General features: G+C 39.6%; 1 protein-coding gene across 1 annotated transcript in view; it reads left to right on the top strand.

Moving 5' to 3' along the window:
- Positions 1-25229, top strand: part of LOC102854402 (serine/Arginine-related protein 53-like) — a 559101-nt gene that overhangs the window by 521701 nt on the left and 12171 nt on the right. Inside the window, exon 6 of the mRNA XM_006887646.1 lies at positions 19506-19612. Within this exon, the coding sequence (XP_006887708.1) occupies positions 19506-19612 (107 nt within the window). The remainder of the gene's footprint in view (positions 1-19505; positions 19613-25229) is intronic.

The raw sequence follows: 25229 nt of genomic DNA, 5'->3' as shown, positions 1-25229 counted from the left end.
ATTAAAAATTTTAATTTCATAAAAATTAAAAATTGATTTAATAACACATTGCTTAAATTTAATGAAAATACGCTGTCAAGTCTTGGTGAGAATCCGGGGCAGCCCGGGTACTCTTCTCTACACTGCTGGTTGTTACATCGAGGTGGGGCCAACTCATCACTGACCAACCAGTGAGTCTTTAGAGACTGTAAAACACATGGAAGGAGACTGGCCTTCTTTCTCCCATAGAGCAGCTGTGCCCTTGAATTGACGACACAAGTCCTTCCCCACTAGGCCACCAGAGTCATGTGACCACACTGGAGAGCTGTTGAGCAGTTTCTTAGAAATTTAAGCGTATATCTGCTATGCAATCCAGCTTTGTCTTATTTTAGGTATTTGGCCAGGAATAATACAAATATGTGTCACATCTAAGCCTGGAAGCAATGTAAGTGCCTTTTAGGAGGTGAATGGATAAACAAATTGTGGGTATTCATATACCAGAATTCTGCTAGCAATAAAATAAACAAACTACACATATTATACCTAACAACATGGATAAATCTCAGAAAACATGCAGCGTGAAAGACAGCTGACATGAAGTGTATACCGGTCTAAGAAATGCAGATTAATCTCTATTTATAGCAAACACATCTGTGCTTGTTTGAGGTCAAGACAGAGACAGAGTTTGACTTCTGAAGGGAGCAAGGCCGTTTTTGGTGGGATGAGAATGTTCAGTATCTTGACCCTGCCACCAGAACACTTGGATCTTAGTTACACAAGGAGGTCTATTTTTCAAAGCTTGCCAGGTTATTATAAACAAGTGCAGTTATTATACATAAATTACACCTCATAACCTCATGAAATTTGAAGTTGTATTTATTTTGTTCAATTCTAAAGTCTGTCTATATGCTCTATTTGGTGAGTATTTTAGTTAAAACATCCTTGCTTTGAGAAAAGAGAAATCCATATCCTCTCCCATCTACATCAGCCTCCTGCTACCATCTCTGTAAAAAGATCAAAATTATATGTAAATGTGCCGAGAGGTCTATATAGTTATACAATGACAGTATTCATCATTAAGTCTACCAGTGACCAAGGCCAATGGAGCCAAGCAGAGTGAGTAGAAGTTGAAGTACATGACTTAGTTTCATATCCTGTTAGCTCTCACAGTAAGCCCTAAACTTTTATCTTTCTTGAAAATGGTGCTGTATTTTTATTAAGCAAATATTGTAGGTATTTCAAGATAAAATTAGACAAGCGATACAAAGGCACTTCAAAAACATTAAAAAACCAACTCTGTAGCTATTATAACTACTTATTAAAGCTACTTATCAATAAATTTCTGTTTTCTTAGACCCAGAGATTCTTTGAGGGCATAACTGTGTCATTTCCAATCAAATCTCCAGGGCCTGGTCTGTTCGAGCACCTCACTTACAGACATTAGACGCGTGTTGTTGGAGTTCATTTCTTATTTCTGAAACCCACATTTTTATCAGTGTGTCAGGGAAATATGTGAAGGTTGACTGTTTCCTTTAACTTTCACACAAACTCACTGCCTTCTGGTTATTTCTGGTTCATAATTGACCCTTTCTTAAGTTTTCTAGGCTGTAAATCGCAGCAGCAAGAGACTGCCTCACTTTCCCCTGAATAAATCACTGGTGGTTTTGAACCTCCAAACACGCACTCTTTGAGTTAGCAGTGCAGCTTCATGCTATGGCACCAGAAAGCTCTCTACTTGATAGTGAGCACTTCAAAGCTTAGGTCTCAATATGGTAGCTGCCTATCTGCTTTTGACATAACAGAGGCAACCAAAGCATTGAATTTATGGTGTCTGCCTGTACTGGTCTGATGAGTCCCACGCATCAAGCCCTTCGTGATTGAAACCACAATGCTTCTAAGCCATGTATGGCTGTCTATTAAAAAGGAAAACAAGTACAGAGCTAACCATAGGAGGGAACAAAAGATGAAATTAAAACAGATCACCACCATCTTTATATCTTAAGAAGTTAACGATTGGGGGTTTCTCTGCCTTTTGCCTTTCCTGTTCCCCTAACCACTAAGCCTCTTTTGTCGCAGCGGGTTTGCCTGTTCTAGATTTCATGTTAGTGGAAGCATGAGGCATTTGTCTTTTCCTGTCTGACTTCTTTCATTCAGTGTTAATGTTTTCAAAGTTCATCTTTGCTGTATCTCTTTATATATACAAACTGTGTTTCATGTATCCATTCGTCTCCTGATTGCCATGCGGTTATCTCAGCTTTAAGCTACTGTGAATCAGGCCACAGTAAACATTTACACGCTTGTCTGTTTGAGTCGCACCTTTCTGTTGAGCATATACCTAACTAGGTATGAAATTACTGGGTCATGCACTATTTTTATTTTTCTTGTTATTTTTTTTTCCACAGTGACTAGATCATTTTACACTCCCAGACAATTTTTTTTTCCTGTTAGAAGACTCTAGAATATGTTCTTCACCACTTCCGCAGTCCCATGGTGCTGGAGATTTGCAGCTGTTCAGTCCACACAGTATGAGAGCTGCCACTAAGGCCGGTAGCTTTGGGGTTTTCCCCAGTAAATTCTATTTCTCTACTCTTCTCACACATACCTACCCTCTTCTTTAAAAAAAAAATGTATACCAGTCTGTTTAAAAAATTTGAATACATTGTTTTCAAGAAAAAATTCTTTCCATTTCCCTCATCCCCCCACCCAATAAATTGTACAAACCCATGATTGATTCCCTCCCTCCCCTGCACATCCTCATCCCTCTGCTTCCAGCCTCTCCCACCCCTCTTGGATCATTATACTAATTCTACAATAATGGTTTTATACAATATTTATCCTTGTGGGACTGAGTTAGTTCACTCAGCAAAATGCTCTCCAGTCCCTCCCAAGTAGGTAATAATTTACAAAATCATTGCTTCTGCATGCCGCATAGTATTCCATTGTGTGAATGTACCATAATTTCTCAATCCATTCATTTGTGGTTGTACGTTTAGGCTGCTTCCATGTTCTTGCGATTGTGGATAATGCTGTTCTGAACATTGGTGTTCGAACAGACCAGGGGTAGCTGGGTCATATGGAATGTCTACGCTCAGCTTTTTGAGGAAGCGTCATACTGCCTTCCAGAGTGGTTGTATCATTGTACAATCCCACCAACAATGTGTAAGAGTTTTATCTCACCACATCCTCTCCAACATTTATTATTTGCTGCTCTGTTAAACTTTGCTACTGTTACTGGAGTAAGACGGTACCTCATTGTGGTTTTGTTTTGCATCTCTCTTATTGCCAGTGATTTGGAGCATTTCTTCATAGGTCTGTTTGCCATTCAAATATCTTTATCTGTGAAAATTTTTTCCATGTCTTTTGCTCACTTTGTAATTGGTTTTCAGTCTTTTTTTTATGGAGACCCAGGCAAAAGCAGAGTCATGGGTCAGATGATGAAAGAAATGACTTTTTTTCTTAAAATATTGTGTACTTAGGAAGGTGCACAGTCAGTGCTTTTTTGAGGTACCTTCTCAGGGATAAAGGATTAAGAGGTAAAGGATTTTCTCTTTGGGGGGAGAAAAACTCTGTCTTTTCATTTGTCAATCTGTAGGAAACTGGTGGGTCTACTAGGTGAAATAAACAACTGTGGAATTATTGTGTAGGTTTATAAACATTCTTCTGGAGAAGTGGCTCTTTTGATCTTTCAACACTCTTTACTTCCATCTCACTGATTTTTCAAATGCCAGCACAACTTTAAAATAATAATAATAATGGATTTAAACATGACAATAGTCAAAGATGCAGTGATTTTGAATTTTATAGTTATTCTCTTTTCAATAATTGTCCTACCCCTGCAAATAGCTCACCATTATTACCATTCCCCATTCCTCCCTAATTCCTTCTGGAAGCCTACCTTTAATGCAATAACATGTTAAATTTTGATCATGAGAAGCCATAACTATCTAATATGTAAGCCTAAACCACAATAAGATCTTATTTACATAAGCATCTATATTTTGCAATGTATGTGGTGCTATGTTGTATGTGTGTGTGTGTGTGTGTGTGTGTGTGTGTGTGTGTGTGTGTATGGCAGCTACAATGTGGCTGCATTTATATGTTTACAGATTTATATAGAGACATAAAGAAAAAACAAGCATAGGCAGTCATCTGCGTTCATTATATATAAAGGTTATTGGGGATGCAAAGATATAAAAGATAGAAGAACCTAGTAATTGCCTTTAAGATCAGAGCACAAAGCATTAGTTTGGATTTTACAAGGCCAGCCAGCAACAAAAGAGCAGTAATTTATGAGCTCAGCGTAAAAGAATAGCATAATTACATTAAAAATTAATGCTAATGAACACTAAAATGGGGAAGGTGGTTATGATGAAAGTTTGTATTCATCTTCCCTGGTTTGAATGATGGCTAGTGGCTTGATTAATGGCTTAATTTCTATCAATTAGCGGGGAAAAGTCTCCTGCGAGACAAGGGTAAATTGAGCATTGAATTACATATCTTGCTTTTGTGTGTGAAGAAAAAAGAGCTGCGTATCTCTGATATTAGCCACAGTGACAAATGCGGTGTGCCCGCGATGTCTGCATACCCTCTCCTGACAGGCAAGCTGTGTGTGGTTCTGGGGGTTCCGCGATGGCTGGCAGGCAGCATTCACTGCAAGTTCCTTAGAAACATACGACTCGCCCATCTACAGAATTTTAATTAGAGTCAGTAAGAATTCAAGAATTCAAATGGACAACAAGCAGTAACTGCAGAGGCTCTAATCCACCCTGTGAAGCTGATGGACCGCGAACTGTTTTCCTTTCTTCTGCCCTATTAAAATAAGAAAACGTCCACTGGCTGTAGCTTGGTGAAATGATTGTTTACTACTCTAGTAAAGTGAATTTGACTACCTGTGTTGATTGTATTTGAGATTAGCATAAGGCAGTTATCTATGTTGTTGTCTATTTGGAAGCTGGTTAAATAGTCCACAAATAAAAATATCGACCACAGTTCAAGTAAAACTAAGCCTATTCTGAGATTATGTTAAATAAACCACAGCATCCATATTTTTGTAATTTGTCAGCACATTTCAGCCTGACTTTTCATGAATTTCAGTGTGTTCTCAAGATTCTGAACCTTTTACTCTGAATATCCACACCTGACAGAGAGAAAGAGTCAGAAACCTCAAATAGGGAAAAATCAACACCAGCAGTGCCACTGCAAAGAACCCAGGGAAAGGGAAGCCATGAAAACAATGTCTGTGGAAATCAGGAGAGAAAAGTGCAGGTCTTTGGTGGAGATCAATGTTCCAGTGGGCTTTGTATTGGTTTAGACAGATTTACAAAAGGTGCTACGTTTTTGCAAACAGCAGTTGTTGTACAATAAATGAGGAACAGCCTTAGAGTGATAATTCATGATTCAGGTTGTTTGTAGGCCTAAGTGAGAAAATGCTAAGTTTTCTAGCAGTTGTGCTGTTTTTGTTCAGTCGGAATATAACATATATACTCCTTTAAAAACCTTTTTCTCATGTACAAGATGCATAAAATTTTGCCCAAGCTACTCCCAGAAGGGGGAAGAACATATATAAATATGATAGATTTATGTTTTATGTATCATCTTCTCTACAAATAAAGCTAGATTACTTTTGTGGAGTTAATAGACATTAAGAAGCAGAGATATCAAGAGCACTTTTTTTTTCTAGACATGCATAGAAGGGAGAATGTTGCTGGGTGTGTGTGAGTGAGGAAGAATTGGCTTGATTGGAAAATAATGCTGGGTTCAAACCCAGGCTTTAGGTCCTTCTTCTGGTGTCGGTTTATCATCTCTAACGTGAGAATAATAATAGTGTTTTCTCTCTATGATGGTAGTCAAATGAGCTGTTCTATATAAAGTGCTTCATGTCACTTTTGTCACAGCTGCTACTATCCGGCCATTAAGTAAACAAGTCTCCATGGCCTTCCCCACCAGAAAGACATTCCAACTATTAGTGACCAAAATGAATGTTTCTCTGGCCTCTCAGACATCTGACTAGACTAAAATAAGCTTGTTACAGAAGATTCTACCATATAACTAGCATTTGGGACCATTTGTTAGGAAACATCCATGATGGAACCTCCCATCCTTTAAGTCGTAGGATCCTGAGAACCACGTGGCCACGCACCCTGAAGCCTCAGCCACAGCTTCCTGTGAGTCATGGGCATCCTGGTGGCCACGTAGACTAAAGTACAGCCTCCAGTGAGTCAGGGTGGCTGGAGGCTGTCAGATCCTGAGAGCCACGCAGTCACGCACCCTGCAGCCTCAGCCACGGCCGCCAGTGAGTCAGGGTGGGTGCTGGAGTCTGCTTAGTGAGTGGAGAAAGTCAGCGGGGCTCTGGGTGCCTCCTCAGCGGGTACACAAACCTGCCCCTCACCATCGCTCCCTCTTCAGTCATTCCCACAGTGCAAACCAGGTGACACATGGCAGCTGTGATTTAGAGTTTTACATAACCACTGTTTTAGTCAATTCCTGCATCAGAATGGCAGAAAATGAGCACGTTGTACTATTGATAAGGACTGCAGTTCACTGCATGCTCCTTTTGCCTCTTTAGCTCTGCACAGAGCACTTTCCATGTACTATTTCTGAGTTCATGACCTGCCCCTTCCGGCATCCCTCTGTCTGCTGAAATACCTCTCAGGGACTTCTTGCTGGGTTACCTCAGCTGAAATAGCCCCAGTTCCTGCTTTCCAAACCTGTAGCCCCATGTGCCTTTGATTAGATATACTTTGCTTGCTCGGGTGTTTTTTTTCTTCTCCATAAAGAAAGATGTTGTCTTGTCTGTTACTAAATCCCAAGACTGAGGAAGGAAAAAAGAGAGGAAGTCCCTCATCCGAGATGTTATGTTTAGAGTATTGCTATGCCTGTGCCACAGAGGAGAAAGCTAACTATCACAGCAGACTGCTTGCCTCAGAGCCAAACTAGTCAATCGCAGACTTAGTCACTATAACCGCTGACAAGTTTAACTCTGACGGTCCAAACTCAGGTTTGTAAAAAATAACCACAGTAACAAAATGGACATTTTAAAGTTCTTTAAAAAGGTCACAGAATTTGATATCACCTCTTAATGACTGTTTAATGTTACTTGCATGTCCTTTAGGACTCAGTTGCTCAACAGAGGTCCACAGACTGCTTGGCTAACTAGCAGAGCACATTGCAGGAAGTCCTGGGGGTGACACAGAGGGGTGTGTGCCCTCCATCCAGAGAGAAGAAGCTCTCACTCATGAAACGATTAATATCAGTGCAAGGCAACACATGCTAAGAGCCAAAAGAATTATGGAAGAGGCCCCCTCCTCTCAAGTGGCTAAGGAAGGTGTCCCCAAAAGCTGGGCATTGGGCATGGCCCTACCTGGGGGAGGGATTCTGAAAAGGTGAGAGACTTCAGGTGGCAGGAGCTAACAGAGGCATCCCAAGTAGGTTTCTTTCTTCAGTAAACAAACCCTAACCTGTTACCAAATTCACTTGCACGTATTAAGACTTCTTCATGGTACAGTCACATGAGAGTTCTGTTAGTACTTAACATGGAGTAATAATAATATTCAATATAAGGGTGAGTCTTTTATTGGACCCCTTCCAAGGGGGGCTGTTATTGGAGGCATTTCAGGTTCCTCATCGGTATAACTTAGTCCTGTCAGAGCCAGAACTCCTGAAGCCAGGCCGACAAGCGCCGTTGTGCTTGTAGAATGCGTTTTCTCATTCTAAGTCTTATTTGTGGATATCCATTCTAGAAACTTGTGCCCAAATGAGTGGGTCTTATGAACAGTCTTAAAGTATTGGATAAAGATGGATTCCAAGTGTATTTTTATATAATAAGCATTAATTAAAATGTTTTGAACAGGAAATCTTAAGCTGCGTTTTTGGGTTTCGGGAGTTTTGTTTGTTTTTTAATGTTTTTAATTTTTTTCATTTAGCAGATCTTATTAATATTTTATCATTCATTTACGTTGTGTTTCATGCAGGTACATCGTATTCCATACTGTCTTTAATTTACATTATATTTTGTTAATTTATATGGTGGGGGTTTTCCCTCCCTTACAATCATACCACCAAAAAGTACTTTTGTGACAGCATGTAAGCTTACTACTACTTTGGGCCTCGGCCCTGCTAGCCCCTTTTAGGTAGCTAGTTTCTGATACGCGCATCCTTGTCAAGACAGTGCTCTGAGGAAACAAACACATTCCTTTTGCACGTTCCTCTGTTGAGCTTGGAAACTTGGAGCATCTCCATGTGGTTGGGTTCTGGTCAGCTCATCCCCAGCCATCTGGGGCCAGGTTTAAATGGGTGTCAGCTGCAAGCTTGGGTGTCCACTCTTCTCCCTGCGTTCAGACCTCTTGATCTCCCCACATGGGACCAGATCGAGCCATCAGGCCTCACAACTCCCAGCTCCTCAAGTCATGGCTGTGTTTTTTTAAAATTTGGATTTGTGAGAAATCCTCTTAATAATATTAGCATTCCTAGACAGTGTCTTGAACTGTATATTTATGCATTTACAAATTTAATTGAACAGTCAGCTCTACATTCAAGTTTGTTATTATTCCTTGTTATTATTCCTATTTGGTTTTCATTCAAGAAAAAGCAAAGAATGCTTTTTGTTTTCCTTTCTTTTTCAGAGTCTGTATTATCTCACAAGAAGGAATTCTGTTTATGTCTTTATTCTTTACTACAATTTGAGTAAAATTAGTCCCCAAAATAAGATATTCTTTTGTATTATTCATCTATTTGTAGTAATGGTATTAGTATATTGTTTCCTGGAAAAGTAACGTAAGTAACTCAGTAACTATGGAACCAACCTACTCAAAATTTTTATAACATAAAATGCATTTTAGCTTTGTGGAAATTAGTAAAATATTAATATTCACAAGGAGTTTGTAGAAGCTGAATTTTAGGTCTTTCTTGAGACGCAAGTTGCCTTTTATCCCATTACATCTTGTGCAATAGTGCCACCTGCTGTTGTCAGCCCAACATTGCTGTCAAGTTTGGTTTCCATCTTCTGTGGGAAGCTCTGGCGGCCTGGTGGCAGGAAGCTGAGCTGCAGTCCCGAAGGCATACGGTTTGAGTCCTCAGCTATTCCACCGTGCAATTAACTGTCTCTGAAAACTCCAGGGGGTTAGTTATGGATTGGCTCCAACTTGATGGTCAACAACGGCACCATTTGGTAGGGATCTCTGGTGGTCTAGTGGCAAGAAGCCACACTGCAGTCCTAAAGGCACATGGTTCAAAGCCACCAGCTGCTCCATGAAAGAAGGATGGGCAATCTCCTGCCATGTGATTAAATGCCTCTGAAAACCCACCAGAGTCACCTATGGGTTGGTTCCAAGTCAACAGTACATGCCACACCACACCACATCACAATTCTATACAAACAGTCCGATTTAATATTTTGTCTTCTCAACTAAAAGATTATATTAGAACTTGTCATCTTTATATACTAATCATAATGACTATCATGTATTAATATTTTAAATAAAATTCTATAACATATCATGTGAAATTGATGATTATTACCAAATATAACTTGAGATAGCAAGAGACATTAATTTTCAAAAATGACATTAGCAGTAATGGGGGGAAATTGTTCTTTTAATATTTTACTGTGAAGAGAAAATAATTTCTGTTGAGTTAGTCTTGTTTCTACTTGAGGTGGTAGTGACTTTACTTTTTCAAACTTTATATTTACTATTGTTTATATCTCTTCTATTAAAATCTGACAAAATGTGGAAGTCATTTTATTTAACAATAATGAGCTTACCAAAAAACATTTAGTACTAATGGATTATGTTTTCTCCTTGTGCTCACGTTAATGTCTGAAATCACTGTCGTTTTGATTGTCCCTGGAACTTTGTGTTCACTTTGACTCCTGGCTGATGATGTGCTGGGCAACCCCAGCTCATCAATAATAACTAGCTTTAATTCCTTTTTTTGCTACAGGTTTGTAAATGGCAAATTTATGTGTCTACTTTAAGAAACTAAATTTAAGGCCATTTATTTAACGTGTGCAGTATTCTGTCTTTATCCATGCAAGATACATACCAGGACCCCCAGCCAACGCTGGACACTGAAGTTAATACCAAACATTGTGGGTACTTAGTTTTGTCTTACGCATGCACATGATAGCTTAATTCATAAATCAGTCCCAGTAAAAATGGACAGTGGTATCTAGTGAGCAGGTGTCACATCCAGGTGTATATTCTAGACTAAAGGTAATTGGTGTCCAGGGTGTGGGGCAGAGCAGGAAGGCACCAGACCTCATCATGCTGCTTGTGTAACAAGACTCTTTGTGGGCCATAGGGTAACAAACCCCAGGAGGTCAAACCATGGAAAAAAGGAGACCACAGTTTTCTTCTGTTTCAAAAAATAATAGGGGGTTACTTATGGGATACATCAAGATTAGAATTTTGAGTGTGTAACAGTTTAAGACAAACTTTCTAAATGCCTGTTCTCTGACAGCATTGGAGCTAGGACTGGAAATGTATATCTACCCTGAATATTTACAAGTTTTATTTAAAGGTAACTCTCTAACAACCACTAACATTATCCCTGTGTTGAAAGTAAAAGCGCCATTAATTTGTTTTTCTGCTGGAAGTCGGGCCGACTACTGGTCTCCTACCTGCCCTATCACTTTGCTAGCACTGACCTGTTTTCAAAGCCACACACCAAAAAATAATGTCCTCGTTTTCTCTCCTCATCCTCTCCCCTCTTTATCATTGACCCACTGGTATTTTGTCAAGCATGCTAGCCTGTTGGCCGGCTTCTGTCGTAACAATTTTGTTTGTATTAAGAGCCAGTTGCGTGTCCAGGTTTGAAGCCACAGACTCTGCCAGCTTTAGACATCAAGTACTGTTTGTGAGTCACCTCTGACATTTAATACTAATGATGTGCTTTGCAAATCCAAATGAGAAAATGTGTTAGGGAAAAAAGGCAAGTGATCAGTCAGTCCATGGAAGAGACAGTCCTAAAGTCAGAAATACTGAGGAGGCCTGTACAGATAGTTCAAGCCTGTATAAACAAATGTTTTTTATACTAACAGACAATTTCAGCTTGGAGCATGAAGAATGGTATCCATTAAAAATAAGTTTTCTTCTCTGTTAGCACTACTGTCCATGGAGCTAATTAAAATGTGAGGGAGTTCTGGTGGCCTGGTGGGTAGGGAGCTGCACTGCTAACTCAGAGTAGTGCCTTTCTGCGAGTTTGAATCCACATCGTGGCCCATGGAAGAAAGATGAGCAGTCTCCTCCCGTGTGATTCGCAGCCTCTGAAAACCTGCTGGCAGGTTAGCTATGTGTCTGTTCCAACTCAGTGACAGGAAGTAGAGTGTGGTGTGGTGTGGGTGGTGTGTGAAGTCATGTGGTGTGTGGTGTGGTGTGGTGTGGTGTCGTGTGGTGTCATGGAGTGTGGTGTGGTGTCCTGTGGTGTCATGGAGTGTGGTGTGGTGTCGTGTGGTGTGGTGTGTGATGTGATGTGATACGATGTAGTGTGCTGTGCTACAGAGTGGTGTGGTGGTGTGGTGTGCTGTGGTGAGATGTGTGGTGTGGTGTGGTGTCATGGGGTGTGGTGTGGGTGGTGTGTGATGTCATGTGGTGTGGTGTGTGATGTCATGTGATGTGTTATGTGGTGTAGTGCTATGTGGTGTGTGTGGTGTGGTGTGTGATGTCATGTGATGTAGTGTGCTGTGCTGTGCTGTAGAGTGGTGTGGTGGTGTGGTGTGGTGTCATGGGCTGTGGTGTAGACACAGTAATGACTCATAGTTGACCCTCCAGGAGGTTTTCAGAGACGTAAATCACATGGGGAGAGAGTGTCCCATGTCCATGGAGCAGAGGTGGATTTGGGCTGACCCCATAACTCCTTCCCGCTAAGACACCAGAGCTCCTCGAATCAAGTACTGCACACTGGAATGGTGTGTGGGAGTGTCCTCACCTGGGGAAAGAAGCTTTTATTTCATCTGCTCCGTTAGTCACTGTTTAAGATCAAGAGAACTCTTATTCTAAAGCACGTGGAACTATTTGTTCCTCCAAAATACTTTGACAGTACCTGCTTTTATGTAGGAAAATATATTCTTGCAAAGATCTGGGCTCTGGCAGCTGTGTCTTCCAAGCATGCCATGTATGGTTTTTCACATGCAAAGACAGCTGTCAAGAACACATCTTCAGAAACTGTCTTTTTCTCATAAAGAGACTGAAAATTGTACAAGACTGTGAAATTATATTTTCTGAATGGCCAATGTTAATAGAATATTCATTTTTACCAAATTTAGGAAATGGAATTTTTTTTATACTCTTATTTATTCCTGTAGCAACATTTAACCTTTTCTACTTAGATTGTCTGACAGAGTATAAAATAGTGCTCTGATGCAAATATCTTCACCTTCTTCTCAAACCAGTTATCACAGTTTTTAGAAAATAAATCCATTACTCATTAAGGGAGACTGTAGCAAGTTGTGCTGCTACCTGGAAGGCTGAACATGTCTGGCAGTTCAAATCCACCCGTGGCTCCTTGGGAGAGAATGGCGCATTCTCCTTCAGTTAGGATTTACACTTGAGAAAACCATGGGAAGATCACTGAGTCGGCACCAACACAGCTGTGGGGAATAAAATGGTAAACAAAGTAATCCAGTGGCTTAAAAAAGGAAAAGAGAGTTAGGATGGAAACACACACCTTTCTGAATAATATTTTAAGTTCTTTCTTTAAAGCATCCAAGCCCATGGCCATTGAGTTCATTGTCACTCATTTTGTATCTCTATTTTACAGAATAGGACGGCTCTGAAGGGTTTTCTTTGCTACCATTTTTTTAAGTAAACTTTGTTTTCTATTTTTTGCGCACAAAGTTGATATGCATTGTGTTTCACACTATCCTTCATTCACATTGTTTCATACACTCCTTTCCATTCATTATGTTTTCTAAAATTAATCACCATTGTCCTTTCTTTGTACATCCTCACTAGATCTTTTCCATTTCCTTTACCCCCATCCACCCACCAGATTAAATTGTGGGACCCTGTGATTTCCCCCTTGCCCATTCTCACCCCTCTGCTCCTTCCCTGCTCCATATTAGAGTCTCCTACCTGTTTTACTAGTTATCTTTCTATTTCTATTTCTGCAATATTTCTGCAGTATTTATCCTTATGAGACTGAGTTAGTTCACTCGGCATAATGCTCTCAAGTCCCTCTCAAGTTATCTAGTGATTTTCAAAATCATTGTTCCTCCATGATGCATAGAATTCCATCATGTGAATGTATCACAGTTTCTCAATCCACTTCATTGTAGTTGGACATTTGGACTGTTTCCGTATTCTTGTGATGGTGACTAACGCTGCTGTGAAGGTTGGTACACAAATCTCCATTTGTGTCTCAGTTGTAAATTTCTTGGAATATTCTCAGTAGTGGAATAGCTGGGTCATATGGAATTTTTATATACAGCTTTTTAAGGAAACACTTTAACTGCCTTCCAGAGAGGTTGTACCATTTTACAGTCCCACCATCAGTGTATGAGAGTTCTCACCTCACCACATTCTCACCAACATTTATTGCTTGCTGTCCTGTTAAACTTTGCCACTGCTACTGGAGTGAGAGGTGTCTCATTATGGTTTTGATTTGCATCTCTCTTACTGCCAGAGATTTTAAGCATTTCTTCATATGTCTATTGGCCATCCAAATGTCTTCCTCTTGAAAAATCTTTCCAGATCTTTTGCTCATTTTATAATTGAACTACCACTCTTTTCTTGTAAAGACCTTGTAGGATTCTGTAAACTTTTGTTATGAGACCTTTGTGTGAGATGGTATTGCCAAATCTTTTTTCCCAATCAGTAGGTTTTATTTTGATGCACACCAGGATTTAATCTTTAAAAGGTCCCATTTATCAGTTTTATCCTCTCCTGGTTGTGTTTGAGATGGACTGATTCAGTGACTGGGATATTGAGGGTAAGTTGTGTCAGGATAGAGCAGGGTTCAGAGTTATTGTACATAAGGTCGCTATGAGTTACAGGCAACTCGAGGGCACATAACAACAGCAACAGGCCTTCTAAGCTTGGTCCCAGTTTGTCTGTTATGATTTTTATGGTTTGGAGCTTTCCATCTAGGTCTCTGATCCACCTTGAGTTGATTTCTGTGTATGGTGTGAGTGTGCACACAGTTTTGGCTTTCTGCAGGTAGCACCATCTGTTAAAGAGGTTAACATTTCCCAATTTGATAGGTTTGGTTTGCTTGTTGAGTATCAGCTGACTATAGTTCGCTGGGTTAATTTCTGGATTCTTTCTTCTGTTCCATTGGTTTATGTATCTATCTGTCCTTGTACCATTACATTATGTTTAATAGGGTTTTTTAAAAAATTTTATTTTATTAATTTTAATGAACATTTACAGAGATTTTTGATTCCCATTCATTTATTGTTGCACTTTTCTCCTTGCCCACCCCTCCCATTCAGTTCGTTCTTCTCTTTGAAAAAGAAAAGAAAAATACCTTCATTGGTATACAATTCCCCCCGTCCCGAGTACACTCCACTATACAACCTTCATTCTGGACTCTTGTGATAACCATAATACCCAATCATATATCATTTTCAAACAGTTCTTTCCCTCATCTGTTTCAATGCAGTATACATAATTTATCCAGTCTTTCTCAGCTTTACCCCAACCCCAGTGTCAGTTCCATAGGACAGATACTGCATAGTGCCACTGTATAATAGGTTTTGAGATCAGGAAATGCTATGCCTTCCCCTTTATTCTTGTTTTTCAGAAGTGCTTTGCTTATTCAAGATCTGTGTCCTTTCCAAACAAACTTACCAATTGCCTTTTCTATCTCTTTGAAAAATGAATTCAATATCTATTTTGGGATATATTTATATCTATATTGGGATTGCATTAAAGACTGCTTTTGAGAGGATTGTCATTTTAACTATATTGAGTCTTCCTATCCATGGACAGGACATTTCCCATTTATTTAGATCTTTTATGTTTTCTCACAGAAGTGATTTGTAGTTTTCTTTGTAAAGATCTTTTGTGTCTTAAGTTTATTTGTAAGTATCTCAATTTGTGATTGACTATTGTAAATGGTATTGCTTTCTTATTTTTCTTTTCTGTGTTTTCTTTGTTATTGTAGAGGAATCCCACAGACTTGTGTGTATTGGTCTTGTGGTCCTGCCATTCTACTAAATTGGCCTACAAGCTCTAAGAGGTTTTTTTTGTTGAGTCCTTGGGGTTTTCTGTGTATACTATCATATCATCTGCATATACCAACAGTTTCACCATCTCTCTGCCAATCTGGATGCTGTTTATTTCCTTCTCTTGTCATACTGCCCTAGCAAGTACTTCCAATACAATATTGAATAGGAATGGTGACGTTGGGCATCCTTGTCTGGTCCCTGTTCGCAAGGAGAACACTTTTAGTCTTTCCCCATTGAGAATAATATTGGCTCTTGATTACGCATATATACTTTTGACTATGTTGAGGAAATGCCTTTCTATTCCTATTTTGCTCAGTGTTTCAGTCAGGAAGAGGGTGTTGGATTTTGTCAAAGGCCTTTCAGCAACAATTGCTAGGATTATGTGGTTCTTATTATTTGGTTTCTTAAAGTGATGAATTACATTGATTGTTTCTCTTGCATTGAGCCATTCAGCATACCTACTTGTTAGGAATCACACTTTGTCATGATGATTTAAAAAAAAAAATAAGTTGTTGGATTCTATTGGCCAGGATTTTGTTAAGGATTTTTGCATCTATATTCATGAGCAATATTAGTCTGTAGTTTGTTGTTGTTGTTGTTATGTGCCGTCGAATCGCTTGCGACTCATAGCGACCCTATGTACAACAGCCCTAAGCCCTGCTCTATCCTGTGCCAATCTCACTGCCTCTGACACATCCATCCCGATTACCCCAGTCACTGAATCAATCCACGTCATGGAGGGTCTTGCCCTCCTGCGCTGTCCCTCCACTCTGCCCAGCATGATGTCCCTCTCCAAAGACCTGTCTCTCCTTACAACATGTCCAAAGTATGTCAGGCAAAGTCCCAGAATCCTTGCCTCCAAGAAGCAGCCTGGTTTAACCCTCTCTAGGATTGGTTTTTTGTTGACAATATCTTTGCCTGATGTTTATATTTGGTTATGCTTGCTTCGTAGAATGACTCTGAGAATGTTCCTTCTTTTTTCTGTTGTTGTTTTTTTAAATAATTTAAATAGAATTGGTGATAAATCTTCTCTGAAAGTTAGGTAGAGTTCAGCTGTGAAGCCCTCTTATCCAAGACATTTTTTGTGGGGGAGTCTTTTTATGAGCTGTTCAATTTCTTCCTTTGTGACTGGTCTGTTCAAGTGTTCTACATCGTCCGAGCCAATCTTGGTAGGACATGAGTTTCAAGAAATTTTTTTGTGCATTTTTCCTGGGCATTTTATCAGAGTATAGCATTTCATAGTATTCAGGTATTATCTATTTCATTTCCTCTGGTTCTGTCATTTCCTAATTGCATTGTCTGTGGGGATTTTAGGTAATTTGGGGGTTTTGGGGGAGGAGTGTTTTGCTCCCATCTTTATAGCACAGTTCGCCAGGCCCCTCTTCTGCAGCATCCCCTGGGTGGGCTTTGGCTTTGGCCCCTGACCTTGAGGTTAGCAACTGATTCCCATCTGCCTGCACCACCCAGCCCATATTAATGGTTTACACAATTGGAAAATAAATTTCAGTTAAAAAACAGTAAACTAATCAAGACCTAAGACTCTAGAAATAATTTGGTGTCAAGTTAGAATATGAGCACATGGAAAATTAAAAGACTTTACAACATAGATGTGTTAGAGTTGGGTGGTTGTTGTTTTTTTCAACAGTAGGATAATATCTAAAGTTAAAACATACATAACATAATAAACATACACAAGTAAAAAATATATCTTAAACTGCTTTAAATTGTCTTGTTAATAGTAATATATGTGTTATTTTTTAATAATGCATATTCTTATATTCAAAGACAAGGTCATTGCCAAGTGACAGTGACTCAGAGCCGACTCTCCAGTGAGTTTCAGAGGCTGCAAATTTCTCAAAAAGAAGACAGCGCACCAGCTGGGAAATTCGAACACCTTTGGGTTGACAGTACACACCTTGCCCACTAGGCTATCAGAGCCCCCTACTCTCATGTTGGGAAAAGCAAATAAGTGCTTTTGATAGGATCATTGAAGCATAAGATTTTTAGAGTGAGAAAAGAGAGATACCAATAAAGAATTAAAGGCATCAAATAAAAGTCCTTGAATCTTTAATTTAGTTACTTATGTCATTGTGACCTTGTATTTCTTTTCCTCTTCTGAAAAAGTTCGGAAGTGATGTCATCCTACTAACAGTGAGCTGCTATACAAGACGGATGTGAAACGTCTCTCAACCTGCTACAGGTCACAGCCAAAGGAGGCACGGCCAGTGGGGGGTTATTCTCACTCACCCAAGATAATCCGAACATCAGAATATGAAAACGACTACCGTGGACTGAAATAAATACATAAATACTCACAAACTTAGAACTGCCATCTTTAACTCACCGTTATCCTGTAGAGATTTCCCTTCCATTAGTAAATAGTGCCACAGTGGGTCCTGCGCACAGCAGAGGGGACTGAGGATGGCGCAGCACTGGGCGAGATCGGGCTTTGTGAGACAACATGACTGGACACCGCTGGGCAGCAAATACCCAATGAAGGAAAGGTTTTCATTACGGAGGATTCTTAGCTAACGAATGCAAGAAGAATATGCTTAGAAAATCACCATTTCTTAACTCTAGTGAAATAAGAGAAAGAGATGAACCAGAGGGAGCTCTGGTGGCCTGCTGGTAAAAGATGTTCTGCAGTCCCAAAGACACATGGTTCAAATCCACCTGATGTTCCACAGGATAAGAATGGCCAATCTGCTACCTTGCTGTTTACTCCCTCTGAAAATTCACTGGAAGGTCACTCTAGCTGGATGTTGACTCAATAGTGCACAACAGCAACAACAAATATGAGCCCTGGTGAAGTAGTCCATAGAAAGTTGTGCCTCTAACCCAAAGGCAGGCCAGCTGGCAGTTCGAATCCACCAGAGGCTCTGAAAGAGAAAGATAGGCAATCTCCTCTGTGATTTACAGCCTCCATAGACTTGCAGGGGAGTCAGCTATATGAGCTGGTTCCAAAATGATGGCAATGAGTTTGTGGGGTTTTGTTTTGTTTTGTTTTTTCAGGTTAGTTTTTCCCTTAGTAAATTAATGGATTTTTTAATGAGCAACAAACATCACTATCTGCTGAAGCCATTAAGTAGAAGGCCAATAGAGAACTTAATAATGAAAGGATCAGGCTAACATCATGGTAGACCATTGATTAAGCCTGGTGTCACTAAAAGAATAATGCACATCCTGATATGGTTACTAGGTTTTGGACAGCTTTGCATCTATTCAAGACTCTAGTTTAACAAAATAGAGGGAGCTAAAGCTGGTCTGTCCTAGAGAAGATGAAACCAGGTTGTTCCATATAGTCAAGGATTCTGAAGCTCCGTCTCACATACTTTGGGCATGTTTCCAGGAGGGGCAAGTCCATCATGCTTGGAAGGGTAGAGGGACAGCACAGGAGAGGAAGACCCTGGATGAGATGAGTTGACCCAGTATCAGGCAGTATGGGGGTAGGTGTGTCAGAGACAGTGAGATTAGCTTAGTACAGTGCAGGGTTCATAGCTACTGTCCATAGGGTCACTGTGACACGTGACAGCAGCAATGGAGCAACAAGTGAAGTGACACGAGAACAGTCAGTCATTCCAGAATGTCAGTCCATGTTATTCCAGTCTAGAACGTGGAATGTTTTACAGGTTAAATGTGATTGAAATCAGAACAAAATGGGCAGTGAACTGCATGAGGCTGTAACAGATTTAACAACCAGCTTCAATGTGTGGATCTTGTTTGGATCTAGATTCATCCAGAACACCTATACAAAACATTTTTTTACATAGTCTAACAGAATTAACCTGGATTATAAAAGTCTATCAGTGAGTTCTTCATGATCTTGTTGGGTGTGAAAATGATATCATAGCTGATTCTTTAAAGCCTTTATTGGAAACGTGTGCTAAGAGATTTAGGAGTATGATATCTAGAATTTACTTTTAAATAGTCCAGGTACAGCCCACCCCCACTCCCTTAAGAAAATGAGAGGCTAAGTTAAATCAAAATAGTCGAAAGTGAGTGATTACAGAAAGGGGGGTGGGATTCAAGGATGGGGTCATTGTTCTCTTACTCTTTCTATATGTATTTCAATAATTTAAAATATTTTTTTTTAAAAAAAAAAAGCTCTGCCCACCAGATTATCTGAGATTAGCGAAGTGAAATTGTTGGAGCACTGACTCCTGATGAGCTTCTTAGTTTGTAGAAATGTTATCTTTACAGAGTTTAGTGGGCGTTTCTTTGTTACAGTTTAAGTATGTTTCTTGTCATCAAGTTTTACAAATAGTTAAGTTTTTCCTTAGACAGAAAGAAAACTATTTAGATACAATGTTGTTAACAAGCTTACCCCAAAATACACTGACATTTTACCTGCTTTCTTTAGATCAAGCCACCCTGGTAGAACAAGTGAAAAGAGTAAAAGAAATTGAAGCTATTGAAAGTGATTCTTTTGTTCAGCAGACATTCAGATCAAGTAAAGAAGTCAGAAAGGTAAGTTTTCATCTGGGTGTTATGAATAACCCTTAGGATGCTTTTTTAAATGGGTCTTCCTTAAATACAAGTGCTGCTTCTACTAGATGAAGTAGGGTGAGAGAGCTCAGGTGTGTTAGGGAAGGAATTAATAAGAATTTGTTGCTTTTAACTTGTATAAGAATGTATCTGTTGTTTTTCTATTGAAATTCACTGACAAGACCAAAATGTCAGAACTTGAGTTGACAGTTCGGAGTAATACATATTTTGTGAGCATACATAGTTTTCTTTCCAAATGGGTAAGTTAGAAAAGAACTTTAAAAATAAAGCTGCCACGAGGAACTCATGAAATATTGTACAAAACGGGTGACCCTGGAGGACCTTATGCTGAGTGAAACATCTCATTCACAAAAAGACAAATACTGCAAAATGCCACTGTTATAAAACAGGACTGACATTGGGTTTGGGGGAAAACGTAAGAAAAGAGGGGATAAACAATGAACTCAGCATTGAAACAGATGAGGGAGAAAACTGTTTGAAAGGGATATATAATTAAGTACTAGTTGCATGACAAGAGTCCAGAATAAGAACTGCATAGTAAAGTGGACTGGGCGGGGGTGTTGTATAACAATGGAGGAATTTTTTTTTATTATTATTATTATTTTCAAAGAGAAAAGTGAACTGGGAGAGAGGGGTGGAAGGAGGAAAGTGAGCGACAGTGAATGAATGGAAATCCAAGTTCTCTATAATCTTTCATTAAAATATTAATTAAAAAAATAAAATAAAGCTGCCAACAAAGATTAAGGCTCTGGTGATGTAGTAGTAAGGAGGTATACTGCCAACCCAAAAGCAAGTGGTTCGAATCCCCCAGCTACTCCACGGGAGAAGGATGGGCAGTGTCCTCCCTGCGGTTTTCTGCCTCTGAAAACCCACTGCACGGTCAGCCAGGAGGCAGTCGCTTCCAAAGAGACAGGGCGCAACCCAGCATAACCGCATGTCGGTGTTTCATCTGCTAGTTACAGCCGAGACGCCCCACACAGCGGTCCAACTCTGCCCACTTGGAGAGAACGTGACAGCAGCTGAGATGTAGGGTGGACCAGCGTGGCACTGAGGAGATCACACAACTCTCATAAAAGGCACTCTTTTCAGTGCTGAGTATTTCATGTATTCATTCACTCATTAATAAGGTGGTTTTTAGTGATTTGGGTCTTTATTTCTTTAGTAGGAAAAATCATTCTGCCATGAACTATATATACTTTTAATAACCTGCATATAATGAAGACATAGTTACTGCCTATTCAGAAATAGTCAACATCTGTTAATGCATGAAATGGCTACATTATATCCTGCTGATAAATGAACCATAATTCATTTACTTATTCTCTGTGGTTGAATATTTAAGTAGCTGCAAGTTTGAACTTACAACATACATCTTTGTAAATATTCATTATTGCCATCTTGAGATACGTTTTCAGGATGGAGCTGTTAAAGATCATGGTTGTTTATTTTGGTACATGTTGCCAGAGTCATCCTCCAAAAACACTATACTAATTCACATCCTCCCAAACGTACAGTAGGATGTCTGCCCAGCGGTGAGTCCTCACGGACTTTCTTACGCTGACCGATCTGAGCAATGAGAATTGATCTGTTGTTTCCATTAGCATTTTATTTATTACAAGTGAGGCGAATATGTCTTCAGTTACCATATTCTTCTAAAAATAGTTCCTTTAGGACACATGACCTGAGGTCGCCATGACAGGGAGAGAAGTAGCCAGCCTGGGTAATCCAGGGGCCCTGCCTTCTTGTGTTGGTTGGTTGTTTCATTTGCACTTTTTATGATTTTTCCACTACAGCTCCTAAAAAGTACCTATGGCCATCAATCATTTCTGACTCACAGCAACCTCACAGGGCAGAGCAGAGGAAGCAGCCTGCCTCATCCTTCTCCAGCACAGCAGCTGGTGGTTTTGAATGGCTGACCTTGAAATTAGCAGCCACGCATCTTAGCCACTGTGCCTCCAGGGTTCCTAAAAGGATGGTGCGGGATATAGACATAAACACAGCTGCCGTTTATCCCAAATTCTTACTCTTATAAGGCCTTTCAAATGCACTAAAAGAAAGGGAGCTCTCGTGGCTGAGTGGAATCCTGGAGGCACATAGTTCGAATCCACCTGTTGGAAGGATGGGCAGTCTCCTAACATCCAATTTACCGTCTCTGAAAACTCACTGAAGGGTCAGCTATGAATCAGTTACTATTCAGTAGCAAAGAACAACAAACGAATTGTAACAAGATTTAATATTTTATTTCTTAGCATATATTTTCTGAAGTTGACCCTGACTTCTCAGTTTTCTTGGGTTCTTTTATGGTAAACTAGCATTTATACCTACCCCCATGGAAATACTTATTTTCTCTACCCTGGGTGGTTTAAGGGTTTTTTTTCTTTTTTCTTTCTTTTTATAATTTTTTTATTATACCTGTTTATTTACAAAACTCTAATACACTGTTTTTCAGACCATATTCTTCCAGTTTCCCTCAGCACCCATCAAATTGTACAAGCCCGTGATTAACTCACCCCCACGCTCTGCACATCCTCATCCCTCTGCTTCCACCATACACCCACCCCCTTGGATCCTCATACTCATTCTACAATAATGATTTTATACCATATTTGTCTTTGTGGGACTGAGTCAGTTCACTCAGTCTACTGCTCTCCAGTCCCTCCCAAGCTAGGTAAAAATTTACAAAATCATTGCTCCTGTGTGCCGTGTAGTATTCTATTGTATGACTGTACCATAATTTCTCAATCCATTTGATTGTGGCTGGACATCTAGGCTGTTTTCATGTTCTTGCGATGATGGATAACACTGCTATGAACAATAGTGTACAAGGCTCTGTTTGTGCCTCAGTTCTCATTTTTCTCGGGGTATGTTCCAAGCAGTGGGATAGCTGGGTCATATGAAATTTCTATGTTCAACTTTTGAGGAAGTACCAAACTGCCTTCCAAACGATTGTACCATTTTACAATCCCACCAACAATGTATGAGTTCCTTTCTTAATTTTTTTTTTTTTTTACAAAAAGGAAAGCGAAACTGGGGCGGAGTGGTGGGCCGGGAAGAAAGTATGCAGCAATTCACCAAAAAGTGTTCAACCTTCACTAAAGTAATTTATTTTGTTTTTATTAATTTTTATGAAAGTCTGCAAAGACCCAGGGTTTCCATTCATTTATTGACAAACCCCTCTCCCCACCCACCTCCTCCCCCCAATTCACTCCCCTCCCTGAAAAGTAAAAGAAGAACTCTTTCATTATTATGCAGTTCCTCCCCCCAAGTCCACTCCACTGTGCAGTCTTCATTCTGGACTCCTGTCATGACAATAATACCCAATCATATATTCCTTTTAAACAGTTCTCTCCCTCATCTGTTTCAATGCAGTATACATCATTCATCCCCTCCTTCTCTGTCTTCCCTCAACCCCAATGTCAATCCCGTTTTACAACAGTGGCCCTATACAATATTTGTCCTTTTGTGACTGAGATATTCCACTCAGCATAATGTCCTCTAGGGCCATCCATTTTGCATAATATTTCATGAGTTCCTTGTTTTTCAATGCTGCATAGTGTTCCATTGTGGGAGTATACCAGAGCTTCTCTATCCATTCATTTGTTGATGGGCACCTGGGTTGTTTCCAGCTCTTTGCTATTGTGAACAAAGCCACAGTAAACATAGGTATGCATATATGTGCTTGAATGGCAGTTATGGTTTCTTTAGAGTAAATTTGCAGTAGTAGAATTGCTGCATCAAGTGGTATTTCTGTTTGCAACTTTTTGAGAAAGCGCCAAGGGTTCCAGTTTCTCCACAACTTTGCCAGCATTTGATGTTTGCTGCTCTGTTAAATTTTGCTATTCTTACTGGGGTGAGATGATATCTCATAGTTGTTTTGATTTGCATCTCTCTTAAAGCTAGGGATTTTGAACATTTCTTCATGTGCTTGTCGGCCATCTGAATGTCTTCTTTGGTGAAGTGTCTGTTCATATCCTGTGCCCATTTTCCAATTGGGATATTTACTTTTATCTTCTTGTGGTGCTTGAATATTTTATAAATTCACAAAAGACAATGATCCAGAATAAGAGATGCATTGCAAAGTGAACTGGGTGGGGGGTGGAGGGGCGGGAATTATGAAATAATGAATGACTGAGAAGAAAAAAAACTGGAAGTGAAGTGGGGGAGGGGAAAATGTGCAACAATGAATGAATGAAAATCTAACTTTTCTGTAAATTTTCATTAAAATCACAATTGAAATTAAAAATTTCATTAAAATAATAACATCCTCTAGCATCTAAAGTAAATATAATTAATCTAGACATTTTAATTTAAATATAATTTCATGTCTATATAATTTAAATATTAGTGTTGTTTATATATATTTTAAATATAATGTCATTAAGATATAACTATAATAATGATATTTAAATTAGATGCTAGGGTATGTTATTTCAAAATAAACATTTATTGAGTCTGAGACTACATCAGACATTTTATAGTCATAGTACTTAGTCCCCAATAACTAGAAAAAGGAAGCACTATTTTAAAAATTTGGACACTGTGGCCCAGAAAAGTTGGAAAAGCTTGAGTAAGATCATAAATTGTGACAGAAAGTGTGGAAGTTAAGATTTAAATCCAGATTTCTAGAGTCTCGAATCCTTGGAGGCGAGGATCTTGAAGCTCCATATGACATACTTTGGGCACGGGGCCAGGAAGGAGCAGCCCTTGGAGGGGGCGTTGTGTATTTGTGATACGTTCACAAGAGTCTGGTTTTGGATGGTTAACCCAACAGAGTGCAGAAATTATCGAACAATATCATTAATATCACATGTAAGCAAGATTCTGCTGAAAATTATCCCAAAACTGCTAGAACAGCAAGCACATAAACAGAGAACTGCCAGATGTGCAGGCTGGGTTTAGAAGAAGCTGTGGTACTAGAGATATTATAGCTACTGTTAGATGGATAGTGGCTGAAAGCAGAGAGTACCAGAGGAATGTCTGTGCTTCATTGACTATGCAAAGGCGTTTGACCTTGTGTGGATCACAGCAAAGTGTGGCTAACTTTGAGAAGAATGGGAATCACAGAACACTTGATTGTGCTAATGCAAAACCTATACTTGGACCAGGAGGCAGTTGTCAGAACAAAGCAAGGAAACACTGCATGGTTCAAAATCAAGAAAAGTGTGTGTAAGAATGTATTCTTTCTCCCTACCTTTTCAATCTACATACAGAACAAACCATTCAGTAGGCTGGACTTTATAAAGAATATTGTGGCATCAAGATTGAAAGAAGTCTAATCAACAACCTGCATTATTATGCAGATGATCCAATCTTGCTCACCAAAACTGAGAAGGACCTGAAGTGTTTGCTGCATAAGGTCAGGGGCTTCAATCTTACGGGCTGCATATGGGCTGCAGTCAGAGTAAAGATTAAAATTGTTAACAGTTTCATCTTGCTTAGACCCACAATCAACACAGTTGGCACCAGCAGCCAGGAAAACAAAAGACAGATTACATTAGGAAAATCTGTTATCAGGGACCTCTCCAGAGTGCTAAAGAGCAATGTTGTCAGTCTGGAGACTAAGGTATGCCTGATCCAG

The sequence above is a fragment of the Elephantulus edwardii genome, unplaced genomic scaffold, assembly GCF_000299155.1.
Source record: "Elephantulus edwardii isolate Elephantulus edwardi_28Jun2011 unplaced genomic scaffold, EleEdw1.0 scaffold00060, whole genome shotgun sequence".
NCBI classification, from domain to species: domain Eukaryota; kingdom Metazoa; phylum Chordata; class Mammalia; order Macroscelidea; family Macroscelididae; genus Elephantulus; species Elephantulus edwardii.
This window is presented reverse-complemented; position numbering and strand designations above follow the sequence as displayed.